This window comes from Thunnus thynnus, chromosome 10 (genome assembly GCF_963924715.1).
Source record: "Thunnus thynnus chromosome 10, fThuThy2.1, whole genome shotgun sequence".
Taxonomy (NCBI): Eukaryota; Metazoa; Chordata; class Actinopteri; order Scombriformes; family Scombridae; genus Thunnus; species Thunnus thynnus.
In genome coordinates, this window is record NC_089526.1 from 6,169,201 (window position 1) to 6,183,882 (window position 14,682).

General features: G+C 37.8%; 1 protein-coding gene across 2 annotated transcripts in view; it reads left to right on the plus strand.

Annotated features, from left to right (window-relative positions):
- The window catches only part of dgkb (diacylglycerol kinase, beta), an 80,220-nt gene that overhangs the window by 12,201 nt on the left and 53,337 nt on the right, over window positions 1–14,682 (plus strand). For both annotated transcript variants that reach the window (XM_067600626.1, XM_067600627.1), the window contains 9 exons: window positions 106–253; window positions 4,005–4,142; window positions 8,400–8,449; window positions 9,906–9,980; window positions 10,466–10,585; window positions 12,632–12,749; window positions 13,397–13,485; window positions 13,861–13,977; window positions 14,259–14,357. In XM_067600626.1, the coding sequence (XP_067456727.1) occupies window positions 106–253; window positions 4,005–4,142; window positions 8,400–8,449; window positions 9,906–9,980; window positions 10,466–10,585; window positions 12,632–12,749; window positions 13,397–13,485; window positions 13,861–13,977; window positions 14,259–14,357 (954 nt within the window). The remainder of the gene's footprint in view (window positions 1–105; window positions 254–4,004; window positions 4,143–8,399; window positions 8,450–9,905; window positions 9,981–10,465; window positions 10,586–12,631; window positions 12,750–13,396; window positions 13,486–13,860; window positions 13,978–14,258; window positions 14,358–14,682) is intronic.

Below are 14,682 nucleotides of genomic sequence, written 5' to 3' on the forward strand. Positions count from 1 at the left end.
ATACTCTCTTCATACTGACAATCAATAGTATATTCTTGAAGCCTTAAAGGCATGGACTACAGCTTACAGTGACAAACAACATGCTCTATTTCTGTCTTGGTTCAGGAGATTGACTTTGAGGGTTTCAAGGTCTTCATGCAGACGTTCCTGGAGAGCGAGCTCTCCGAAGAGTTCTGTCAACACCTCTTCATGTCGTTTAGCAACAAGGGACCCAAACCCAGTCCCTCATCTTCTGACAAACCCAAAGTCTCTGGTAAGTATAGAAATAAAATCTTTACCCTGACAAACTATATAAACAGCTAGTAGGTGTTTTGAAGTTACTGATATGTATAAGAAACACTTGCAGCGGATATTATATTCTCCTCAAGTGCAGCCTGTCACTCACAGCATTCCTTAAGTTACCTTACATCTACTGAGAACTTTCTTTGAGGTGTAAAAAGAGTACTATCTTTCTGTTTTGTGCTTTCAGACAATCTGACAGATTTCCTGCCAAGTCCAACCCAGTGGCACACAATGTAAATAGTAGTGTAGTGGCTGCCAATTGTCTTGGCAATGGTCTTGTTTGTTTACAGCTTTTATACTAATATCTAATTCTTGTGTGGTTATGAGTTATTAATATTAAAATGGCACACATACAGCAACGCTCCAGGCCACTGTTGGTTCAGCCAGCATTTCCCTGCACCACAAATGGGCTTCACACTTCCTTCTGACTGCTTAACAGCTCATGTGAATAATAAGGCTGATTTGATGTTGTACCCAACATGTAATGTAACATTTTCAAATTAACCACACTTAATTGTGTGTTAAACTCTTTCCAATGTCACCTTCTGATGAAAGTACATACAATTAAGTCCTCATATTACAAATATGCTGACATGAATTTCAGATTACTTCAAAAATAGGACATGACCAAGGCCCCAAAACCAAATTATCATATCTCACAGCTACAAGAAAAATAATCTTGAAAGGGAGAGAACCTCAAATACCTTCAAAAAGATGTTAAACTAAAGTAAATTTGTACACTCAGCTGTTTGACAGTGGATGGTGTATGAATGAATGCTTGTGTAGAAATCATTATCTAAGCAACAGTCACTAGAGCCATCAAACTGTGAGATTTTCATTGACAGAACTACACAGTACTAATAATTACAACTGGCTAGGTTAGGCTGACAACTGCTGGATGTTTAATGAGAAACGACTGAGCATGTAGTGTGTAAACAAGCTGTAGTTATGAATAGATGTGATGTCCAGAAAAAGCACAGATTCAGTAGTAGAAGTAATATAGTTGCCTTCATGCTTTTTTTTGTGTTTATCCTGCATTAAAGAGAGATTGTTCTGTCATTGAACAGCAGGATCAACAGAGTGTATTACAAAACAACAACAAAAAAATGTGTCACCATTGCTGGTAAACTCTCAGAGTCTGGAAATTGAAAACATTCCCTGTGGGGACTGAGCAGTACTGAATCATATTCTCAGTAAAAAAAAAAGTGAGGTTGCTACATCTGTAAATCTATAAATTCAGCTGGGAATTCCTACACTGGCAACATTTCAAACCCTGAACAATATTTCCGAGTTATTACCCTTTTCTTATAATAGTGCTTGACCAGTAGTGTAGTGAATAGTGAATAAACTATAATCTAAAGTGAGTCATCATCATTAAGGCAACTGGAAAGGCAAAAACATCCTGAAATATCATTAGTTTGATATTCATTTCTAGTATCTATGTTACAATGATATGATACAAAATACTACAGACACCCTGATATTTGCAGCTCTTTTTGTTTCGTTTGTTTATTTATCTATTATTTTTGCAAAAATCCACATCTGGATTGTCTCAAAGCTTTAACTGTATTGTCAGCTTCTCTTTTTTCTCACATCTTCTTCTTGGTAGTAAAATTATTGAATACAATACATTTTGTGTATTTCATAAAGAGTAAATAACCCAAACATTTTGCACAGTCAGTGTAAATCTAACAAAACAATGTCATTACAGGCTGAAAGATGTGAAGCCCATAGTGTAAATAAAAATGTGGGTAAACTAAGGACATCACCTTTATTGATGGATTTTAGTAGTGGTTCCACTTGTGTGAATTCAATATTTAATGAATATTTCTTTGCCCCATTTAAATGATGGAGCATGTGTGGAACTGGATCAGTGCAGGCTATGCGAGTGTGTTGATTGGACCTCATTGATCTAGTTTTGTTGGCTATAAACCCTCCCACCACCCTGGCTATTTATCAAAGTGGGATATGGGAGCCAACAAGTCCTGTGTACATACAGGAGCATGCATTCTCATATCATTAGAGGGTTTATTGCACCATACAAGGACTTTAATAAGCAAACAGAGCACTAACTTGTTTATAATTTACAATTACTTTCTAAATTAATTACCATAGCGCTTTGGTGAGAGTACTGTAATAACAAAAGAAGAATAATCGCATATATTCATTAATGTGCACTGAGTTTCAAAACTTTCACTTCTTTGTTATGGATGCAAGGCCAATCATGATCTTCTATCCAAATATACATCCATTTTCCATCGTTTACCCGGGTCTGGGTTGAGTCACGGCAAGGTAGCCAAGGTCTCCTCCTTCTCCCTAGCCTCATCCTCCAGCTGGATCCCGAGGCATTCCCAGGCTGGGTGGGACTTGTAGGTCTTCCTGCATGTTCTGGGTCTGCTGCAGGGTCTCCACCCAGTCAGAAACAACAGGGAGGCTTTCAGGACTCACTTGAATCAGATGCACAAGCCACTTCAACTGGTTCCTTTCAATGCGAAATAGCAGTTTTTCTACTTAGAGCTACTCAGATGTCTGTAGCTCCTGACCCGATTTCTAAGGGTGAACCCAGCCATCCGGCAAGGGAAACTTACTTTAGCCACTTGTTTCTGTGATCTCAGTCTTTCTGACGCTGTCCAAAGCTCGGAAAGTAGATTGACCACTAAATCTCAAGCTTCTCCTTCAAGCTCATCTCACTTCAGCAGTAATCTCTCTTAATCTGCCTTTACAGAAGCAAAAGAATTTGAAATGCACCCAATATTGACTGAGAAAATAACACCTCTCTTCTTATTGTCATTGTCCTGTTTGTTTCAACCATTCCCACAATACCTTGCATTCACCTGCAGTCCACTGTGCATCATGGCCTGGAGCGCAGTACTAATGCTGTGTATATGGGATGGAAATACTGTGTAACAACTATATGTAGCTCTATATGCATTAAATTTGGGTTTAATTACCTTGAATGACTAACTTTTGCTGTCCATGCTTGTTGGTTTTCAGGCATTTCGGTATAATTAAGAGCTAAGTTAAAGTTAGATATATCGTTTAGAAAAATCTGAAATTCCTAGTTTTCAGTCATTACTCAAATGTTGGCTTGAGCACTATCAACATGAATTTTGGATCAACATGACCACAGCCTAAACATGCCAGTTAGGCCTGCTAAGCTAATATTTTACCATGCTAATGTAGGCTAATATATTAGCATGCAAACATGTACTAGAGTAAGAGCTACCTTGTGTTTGTCTTACATCGTCTATGTGTAAACACAATGCTGTAGGTACCATAGTGGCCACTGAAAAACCCATTTATGTTATTGGTCTATAAACTTGATAAACTTGACAACTGACGACTAGCCATATATGTTAGTTGGTTTTATTAGCTAACAGGAATGGGGAATCGATAGTGAGACTGTTAATGACCTTACATCATGTATTGATATTTATCTTACCATTAAACATATTGAGATAAGGTTGAAAACATTTGTTTATAGTCAATGAATCCACTCAAAACCATGCAAGAATACATCCCTGCTCTGCAAACTAAGCAAACCTTTGATAAGACTAAAACTGGAGCATTTGTTTGCTCACTTTTTGGTGAACTGGACACCACCCACCATTGATCAATCCGACTGTATGACTAATGTCAGGCATCCTAACCCAGCAGGTTGCTGGCCTAACATTAGAGGCATTGTGGAGGATGTTTTGACCTTTCATCTCATCTTCCAACAGGGCTGAAGCTGATCAAAGGCAACTCGACCCCTCTGAAGATGCCTGCACTGCCCAGACCTCTGGATACTGTGCAGCTTAAGGACATTGTGTGTTACCTCTCGCTGCTCGAGGGCGGACGTCCTGAGGACAAGCTTGAGTGTGAGTATCACATGTCACATGCTTGGTTCCTTTGTTGATCTGCAACAAATTTCTGAGGTACAGTAATGTGCAGAGGGTGGATAGGTCCTAGTACTAGCATCAGAGGCAAGAAACACTGGCAACCCAGTTTACATAAATAAAACAACAAAATATGTAACCAGCCAACTGCGTCATCAGGACCCATGTACCCATATATCTGCTTTGGAAGCAGAGGAAATGTCACAGATGGAGTCAGTGGGTGGCTAAGTAAGGTCAGACTGAAGCCCAGTGAAAAAGGCAAAGGTAAGTGAGGAGAAAGGTTATCCTTGCTCTGCTGCTTTTTGGTAAAATGCATTATCAAACCAAACTAAGTAGCTGATCTTTTCAGTTTTAAATAATAATAGAAACAGTCTGTTTGACTAAATAAATCAAAATGCAGAACATTTGCAACCTCTGGCTTCTCAAATGTGAATATTTGCTGCTTTTTCCTATGTTTTATGTGATGGTAATCATGTCTGTGAAAGGACAAAAAGTCCTGCACACTGTCCATCACTTGTACTCACTTTATTAACGACGTTTTGGTCCTCAGACCTTCATCAAGAAATGTTCATATGATAATAATTAATGTATTTTTCGGTGTTGGATGAAATCATGATGGGTATTTCTCACAATTTTTTCACAATTCATAGACAGTTTGATGAAAAATGAAAATGTGATTGTTGCAGCCCTAGTCATAATATGCAAAAATAATAGATGCGGGTTGTTAGCTGTCTGTTATTTTTAATATCAGAACACCTCAGAGTGTTTTATTGTGTTATGTCATTGCCACCTCAACAAGGTAGGCTGTGTTCAACTCATCATTCTTTTTTTAAAGTTTGTTTCTGGTTAGATTAACTCATGGTGAGGTCAGTTTCAGTAAGCATTACTATCTGGTAACAAATCATCAAGCATCGTTGCTGTGGTTACCCACAGTTTAACAAACCTTGTGCACTGACATTGAATCATGGTTTACCGTAACTGTTGACCAGATCTTTCTTTGAGGTGTCTTGTTGTACAATCAAACAATCAGAAGTATTTTCTGTCAACTGTTATTGAGCTTTATCTGAGTGCATTTTTGTGTGCATGCATGTTTTGGTGACATAATGCTGAAATTCAAAATGACCTCCTCATGTTACACTCTGGCCTGTGTCAGTTTAAACTAGCTTTTGGTCCCCTTTTCCCCTATTTGCAACTATAGTCTGGTCATGGTCACAAACGGATGAAATAACCAGTGTGAAAATACACAAACATCTATTTTGTCCAAGTGCGGGTCCCAAAGAACTGTAACTGTGAATTATATCTCTCAAATGACTCACAATACTGTCATCTGATCCCGTTAAAATTCCTTCTTTATGACATGACGGAAAGTTTGGTGCTCTTCTCCAGGTACAAAGGACACAAATGAATGACGAAAATATAAATAATTGCTATTTCATAATTGTTTGGCTCTTTTGATCATAGTTATTCATTTGTGCCCCTTTGGCTCTGCCACTTGAGGTTTAATTCAACCAATGAGGTTCTTTTTGTGTCTGTTTCTTGTCTGCGAGGTTGACATGACAACATGAACAAACAGTATATTTATAATAACTCTTTTTTTCAACATCTTTTCTTTTGGTGATCAAGAAGCAGATTCTATCAAACATTATCTTTCTTGTTTTGTTATTCTTTCTGTTGAAACAATAATTGAAATAGTCTCTTATTATTAAATTATTCATATTATACTTTATTTTTTCAAAATGTTCTGGTCTCAAAGGTGCCCTCTGGTTGGAACCTTTATTTTTAATTTATTATCAAAGGAAATCCAACACATTAAACAATTTCTGCTCTTTTTCTTTGTTATCTCACTTCCTTAGAGATGATCTTTCTGAACAGATTTTTGATGCCTTATTGACACTGCTACTCACATCTCTTAATTGCATTTATCACATCATTTATTCACAAGGTTACATTGCTTAATTGGACAGACTTTTTTTCTGTGTTGCTGTAATTCTCATCCATCTGCTGAATTATTGAGTAGAGTAGCACTCATTAAGCACAGGGATGACTAAATAATTCAACTGATGCTGCCTGTATGTGAGCACATCATGGATTTAACTACGTACGATATCTTATTGAACATCCTCGTCTCTCTTCCTCTGTGATTCACGGTTATTTCTGTAGTAGACGGTTCCCTCTGCTGGTTTGTTTGAGAATTGCTTAGATTTAAATGCAGCTTGTTTGCTTGTAGCAAATTAGTACAAATGTCTAGACGACAAAAACATCTTTGTCAAAAAGTGAGTTAGTCTCAGATGCACCTTGCAAGGTTATTCGTCTTAAAACAAGAAAAACTGCCAATCGTGGTAAAATAATTCCTCCTGCTTCAAGTGCAGTTTCCCTTGTTTTAGGTTCTTGAAATCAGTGTTAGTATCTTGAAACAAAGCAGAATAAAAAGAGACAGATAATGACAGATTGCTGCACCAAGAAAAATATCTTCAAACCAAAAACTTGGACGCAAGCAATATAATCTAATCCCACTGGCAGATGTTTTTTTTTAAGTCAGTGTTGTCTTGTTAAGATCCAGTTTATTTTTGTCACAGTCCAACGTATTGCCTCATTGCAGAAAGAGAAATCTCACAGGAAAATAGCTTTGAGAGGATGATGTGTCAGTGTGAAAAAGACTGACCTTAAAATACCTTATGTTTTCAACAAATATGTCTTGTCACATTCACAAAAATGTTTTACTGTAATAACAATAATTAGAAATGTTTCAAAACACCCCAAAACAAAACAAAACAAGTAAGTCATTAGGTTTAATAAGCCATTAAATATGGAGGGAAAAATAAACTGAGGATACAGTATATACTCTATAGAAGTCAAGAGAGGAAAATCCAAAAAGGAAGGTGGCAACAGTTAAAACAGAACAAGTCAGTAACTTAGAGAAAGACTTACAATGTATATTGATATCCAGTCAAAATCTGTACTTCACAGTAAAAAATCAATCTTCATAAGCTAGTGTTGATATTTAACTATCAAGGCATTAAACATTATCTATATTTACAACTGAGTTTCACTTGTACACACATTTGTTTTTGATGCTTATCTACAGCTTTATCTAAGCCCAACAAAGAAATCAACCATAAATTAAGTCCAAACTCTGCCGACTAATTTTCACACTATTGGGAAAATATGTTTTCACTGTTGTAATACAGTAATATGTCTATTAATATTGGGCTGCCTGCATAAAAAAGGTCACAATTTGTTCAGAGCTTCAATTTCAAGTAAGTATATTATTATTACTATAAAAAGCCATCATTTCACACGAAAAAACAATAAATTAACCAGAACTTATCTGGAAACTACTGGTTTTGGCTAGAACTACTGTACTGTGGAACTTTGTCTCATTCTAATTCATAAAAATGATTTAAGAGATTTTCCTTTCCTGGGAACAGTCCATGAGATGTTTCTCTGTCCAATCCATTTGTACTGCAGGCAAAAGTAACAACAAATCCCATCAACTTTTGCACTTTATTGCCTTTTTGGGGCTTCTTTGGGTCACCACAATCACCTCCTTGTGACACTATCAACCTCCACCCAACACCCAACACCCAACACCGGATAACAGCATCACTTCCCTCTCCCTTTGCCCGAAAAAGGTCACACCCTCTCAGGAAACTGACAATTAACGCCTCGTTAGTGGCATGACGGACCACTATCTGACGTCAACTCCTTATGATGTCAGCACCCTCCCACTGCTGCACCTCAACCGCACTACACATGGAGGCCAGAGCGGGGGTGGAAGAGAGGCAGCGGTGGGTTAGAGCACTTCTATCTATAGCCATTAGTATGGAAGTGATCTGCAACCAGGTCATGTTGTTGTTGTTGTTGTCACGATTCTGTTACATTCAGACTTGTGGGTGTTTACGTATTGGTCATGATGGAAGCACAAGAGCCAATCATGATGCCGATGATGTGGGAGCTGTCTGTTTCCATGGTGACACTGCTGAGTAGTAATTGGGGGACACTTAAAGTTGCAGCATTCAGATGCTTACAAGTGCTGATATGTGGTTTTTGCATGCAGTGAAGTACACAGTGACATTCATACAGAGAAAAAAGCTGATTTACTGAGCAGTGAGTGCAGAGGTTTCTGCTGCCAATAACTGCTGTGTAGTGTAACTTTTAATGTTCACTTCAAACATTGAGAAGGATGTAGAGTACAGACTGTTAATACTGTGGCTTGACATTTTGTTTTTGTCTCCACAGTTATGTTTCGCCTCTATGACACAGATGGAAACGGGTCTTTGGACAGCTCGGTAAATATTTGTCCTCCTAAACTATATTTGTTTACCTGAATTCTCATTGTTCAAAAGTGTAACTGATCCCATACCCAAATATGTCAGCGTTTTCATGCGCAAAAGATTTCAGTTAACTAATGTGTCATTTTATACTTTGATGAGTGTACTCAAGAGTTTTTTGGGGTTTTTTTTAAGTCAACATTTAAGTCAGAAGAATCAACACCAAGACAGTTACAAAGAGTTTTCAGGGAGGGCATTCTTGTGTGTGTGTGTTTGTTTACATGAGTGTTTCCATTTTATATTACTTCTGCTAAACTACTATTTTTTACTTTATTACATTTACACTTTTTTTGCATAAAACATCAATTAATCAATTAACAAAACACAGACAACTATAGATAATATATTATATATATTATACTATAGAGCTGCCCAATAATATTGAGTATCCAATATATACTAAATGTTTTAAATTTGCTCTACACTGACAATTAAAATACTTGTTACAGATTTATGAATAGGTAAAATGTTTATATGACCTACATACCTATCTATATATCAAGGTGTCTATCTGTCTATCTATCTATCTATCTATCTATCTATCTATCTATCTATCTATCTACCCATCCTTATCATATCTTATCAAGTACTTTATGGGTAAAAAATATAAACATGTAGTCAGTAGGCCCTCATTATGTACAGGGATACCTCAAAACATGGTACAAATACTGTATATGAATGGATGAATGAAAGGGAAAGATAACAACAGAGAAAACAAGAATGAGGAAATAATTTTGGGTACAGTATATTTATGAATGAAAGAGCACTGGTGTTTATGTGTATACGGTATGTATAGAAAGGGTTTGATTTGGAGGGTTAATAGAGATAGGCCAAGGGTGGGGTGGGTGGAGAGGCTGTGTAATGGAACCCATTATTAGTATCCCATTATTGGCTGGGGGAGGGAGAGCAGCAGCGATAGAAAGAGTAATAAAGAGAGGACAGAGAGCATAGAAAAAAGGGAGCTGTGCCAATTCAGTGTGACCTAAATTGTATTGTAGATTTTAGAATAAATAAAAAAACAACTAGTCATTTTTTAGAAATGTGTGGAGTCTCGTTTTGAGATGAAACACTCATACTCCATTACTGATACTCAACATATTGCTGTAAAGAAGTCCAAAGTGCATCATAGTGATTCAGTCCGCCACTTGATAATAATGTCACACCCCTCTGCCCCCCAAAAAAGCAACCATTGTAATTAAACCATCAGCCTTGCAGCGCCTCCCACGCTGCCTTTGTTTTCTCTCTCCAACTCTTCTGTGCGGAAGAATGACATTCCCAACCTGCTATTACACGCTGTTTATCAGTCTATTCACGCCAAAGACATTTAGCGACATCAGCTTGTAAGGCTGCAATATACCGAAAGGTAAATACAGTATTTTTGTGCCTGTAATGACTGTCTGTGGTCTCACTGCAGGAGCTGGAGCACATTATCTCCCAGATGATGCATGTGGCAGAGTACCTGGAATGGGATGTTACTGAACTGAAACCAGTAAGAAAGAAATTTTACCCAGTTAACAGAAACCTGTGATAAATTAAATTAAAATAATATTCTGTGATGTGTGACAATTGTTACCAGATGTTTTCCCTCTACTTTAGAAATGTTGAGAAATACTGAGAAATGTTTTCACCCAACAATTCAAATGGAAATATAAGTGTAACATTTGCAAACAGGAATGAATGAAGGGTAAAATTTTAACATTAAAAAAAATGATGACTTTTATTCACAAAGATTATAATCATATGTGGATTAAAAAATACACAAGTTGAAAGGTTCAGAATAGCTACTAAATGGACCTGGTGGTCAAATTGTTTTCTCAAATGAAAAACACAATTTTCAGGTCTCATAAAAGTGTGACCTCCTCCAAATTATTTTTCTCAACTCCATGTGAAGCCAAAATTGCTTCAATCTGCAAACCACTATTGATGTTAAGAGCTGTAAATGTCTTCTCTTCTGACATTTGTTTTAATTCATAGATCCTCCAGGAAATGATGCGGGAGATTGACTATGACCACGATGGCACAGTATCACTGGAGGAGTGGATCCAGGGAGGAATGACCACCATCCCACTGCTGGTTCTGCTCGGCCTGGAGACAGTGAGAGCACAGAGACCACTTGAATATGCTAGTGATTTGAGTCAATGCTCTTGTTGGAACCAGGAAATAAAGCATTTTGTAGCCTGGTGGACACTGATTGATTTACAGCTAGTTTTACACCAATGTGTCTTCATCAGAGTGACAAAGGCATTAAACTAATACATATATAGTCAAACAGGAGTAGATGTACATACTCATATCAACTAGTATATCAAAATTTGTACATCAACTTCCTTATGTTGTAGCCATTTAACAATAACATAACATTATCAAAATTACCATTAACAAAGCTAAAGTCACTTTTTCACTCAAAAATACAAATGTCAAGCTCATGGTGGCGCTAGGGGAAAAGTCAAGGACCACCAAAATCAGTGGGATTCATCTTCTGGGCATCATGAATGTTTGTACTAAATTACATGACAATCCATCCAATAGATGTTGATTTCAGTCTGGTCCAAAGTGGTGGACTGACAGACCGGCATTGAGGCTTAAAATTCGTCTAATACTTAGTAACTAACTTTAGGTCAAAAAGTTAAATTACCTGAATCACCTGGACAAACATCACAGGGGAGAAATGTGTGAATTTCTCTCCTTCCTTAACAGCTGTTGTACTGTACAGTATGCCTTTGAGGAAGGCACTTAAAGGTCCAGTGTGTAGAATTTAGTGGCATCTAGCTGAACAGACTTGGCAGAAATATAATATTCATAAGTATGTTTCATTAGTGCATAATCATCTGAAAATAAGAATCGTTTTGTTTTTGTTACCTTAGAATGAGCCCTTTATATCTACATAGGGAGCGGGTCCTCTTCAACGGAGTCCACCATGTTGCACTGCCATGTTTCTACAGTAGCCCAGAATGGACAAAGCAAACACTGGCTCTAGAGATGGACTTACTTGTTTTTTGTGTTTTTCGCGTTTTTCTCCAGTTTCAAGGCCACCATAGATTCTTCTACACACTGGAAAGGGGCGGATTAGTTAGATGCAATCAGCAACCTTGCCTCTAGATGTCGCTAAATCCTACACACTGGTCCTTTAACCTGAAGCTTCCCCTGTGGACTCTAAATCCAACAGCTGCAGGTGCTAATAGTGAGTGAAACTAAGGGTAAAGTGTTGTGCTGACAGTGAGAAGGATGTTCAGTCAACCTGGTTTGGTTTAATATTCCTTTTTTTCTGTAAATAAAACAACTATTAATAACTTGAACTTGACACATATTGCTATTTTAGAACAGGTATTTTGGTGGTTCTAAGCTGTTTTTATTTCAGTGGCACCCCCAAAATGAAGAAATCTTATCTCGCATCCTGAAAGTGTAAATTTAGTATCAGTCTCAGTCTCTCCTCAGCTCTTTTTACCTTCTTTCAATTCATTCCATTTCTCTTCTGCGAGATGATTATGCTAATCACTCTGGTCACAGGAGTAGTTTTACATCTATTATCTAATGGCTCTGACTCATTGTAAATGACTGTGATTCACAGTGTCAGCTAAATTACTAAAATTTCAAAATGTGAATCTGGGACGTGCTGTACTTGATTATCTGAAAAAGACTAAAGCCAGTGATTATTCTCTATTCCACAAATATTCCTCATCATTATTAAAACAGTTACATTTCATAACTGATCTCATAACAGATCACACACCCCCCAATCATTCATAAACGTGTGTCCATCCATACTGTTGCTTTGCACCCCCAAACTAATGAGAGCATCAGTTTTCTCTGCAGTTCATAAGTTGTCCACTAGATGGAAGCATTTGACCAGCTTCAGTAGAAATCCCTACCAGAAATCTTTTTTTTTTTATGAATGAATATTACTGCAAAGGAAATACAGCTGCACCTTTACTGTCTTTACTGTATTTGGACCACATGTCTGGAAGTGACAAAAGTAGAATAAAAGTTTTAAAAAAAAAACAATCAATTTATAGACAAATAAATCAATCACTGATGATTCTCCCACCACAATATGAAATAAATTAACAAAGCACTCAATCAATTTCTCACTCAGTCAATCAACCATACAATTAATCATTTGGTCTATTTCTCTTACTGCAGAATGTTAAAGATGACGGGCAACATGTGTGGAGACTGAAGCACTTCAACAAGCCAGCCTACTGTAACCTGTGTCTCAACATGCTAATTGGACTGGGGAAGCAGGGACTCTGTTGCTCATGTGAGTAATTCACTTACCATTAAGGGTTTTTACAAATGCATTGATTTGTACAGATACAATACAATATACTGGGGAAGTATTGTCTGGTCATGCGTTGCAGTGACGGAATGATGGATGTTACTTTGTGATCAAATTTACATAAAACAATGGAGTCTTATTTTCCACCTGGCCTTAAACAAATATATAATCAGCCTGGCATTTAGTCATGAGTTTTAGCGTCCCGTGAAAGTTTGTTTCAGAGGCTTTTTCAACTGGACACAATTGTGAATGGGAAACAATTCTGATAACGGAAGGATCACAACAAAATATCAACTCAGGAAAAAAGAGCCACTCTACAACTGGCTAAACATCCTTTATTCTATGTTTCTTCTTATTTTGAAACAATAAAACCTGCATGTATTTCAACCTCACTGTCAATTTTCCTTTTTCCCACAAAGTGCCCAACTCTACACTCTCTACAGAAGCTTTCCAGCTTGCTCTGTTTTTCACAAAATATTGGCAACTAACACCTTCAGTACAGCTCTCACAAACACGTTACTCAAACCCTTGTGTATAACACTTATAACTGTATGAAAAGTCTGTTTTCTCTCCTCTGTGTTTGCTGTTTTCCTGGTCTTAAAATGATTCTTTTTTTTTTCCTTTCCCAGTCTGCAAGTACACAGTCCACGAGCGCTGCGTGGCTCGTGCTCCGCCGTCTTGCATCAAAACCTATGTCAAATCCAAGAAAAACACAGAGGTGCGTCCAATTGGAGTGTTTACTAGTGAGCACGCTTGGATCAGCGATGCTCCATGGAGCTTAGGACGAGGGTTTCTCTTCCTCTAATGGAATTTAAACAACTCAATCTGCTACAAAGCATTGCTAATTACAAGGATAAGCCTGGTTTAAAGACACAAACACAGACAGCATCATTTGTTTGGCCTCATTCTATCTTTCTTTCTTGTTCTCTTCTGTGTCTTTTTTTCTCCTTCTTTCTCTCTTGCTTGTTTTCTCTCCCTTGCTTTCTTTAATTGTTGTGTCACTTGTGTCCTTGTATGTATCTTGTTTTTCTGCACCATGTTTCTTTTCTCACTTCTTTCACTCCCTGTATGCTGTCTCTCGCTCTCTCCACAGGTAATGCATCATTTCTGGGTGGAAGGGAACTGCCCCACCAAGTGTGACAAGTGTCACAAAACCATTAAGTGTTACCAGGGCCTGACTGGGCTCCACTGTGTGTGGTGTCAAATCACGGTAAGCCGCCACCCGAGGAGAGGCAGCCACCTCCTCATTATATTCCCACTGCTTCTTGTTGTTTAGGGTTTCGTTTTTGCACCTCTGATAACTCACAAGTCATTCCACCAATTTACACCCAGAAAACACTTGTTTGTGGTTGCAAGTTAATAGAAAATAAAACGGAGGCAATGACACATGTAATGCAAATAAATCCTGAGCATACACCTGAAAATGTACAGTTAAACATGTTCTGTTATTGACACAAGTTGGCTGTTAATGATGGGTGCCACCTCCTCCAGCTCCATAACAAGTGTGCCTCCCATGTGAAACCTGAGTGTGACTGTGGACCCCTGAAGGATCATATCCTGCCCCCCAACTCAATCTGCCCCATTGTCCTGGTAAGTCTTCACTCCTCAATGGTCAGCGGTCCCGTGGCAGAGGGAGTCTGACCTTGTTTGGCACAGTGTTATTTGAGGATGCAATCATCAGCCTGTGTTCCCCTACTGAGCTCTGAAATGGCAAAAGCTTGATTTTTTTTCAGGTGTTTATCTTCAAAATCGTACAAGTTTATTCCAGGGAAAAATACACTTGAAATTGTTCATTATCTCTAAAACTTCTTTGTGTCATCATTGCAACGCCTATTGTAAAAGCCTTGTATCTTATAAATTAAGAAACATCTCACTGAGACACTGAGACACTCTTTGTCATGGCAGATGAGGCATG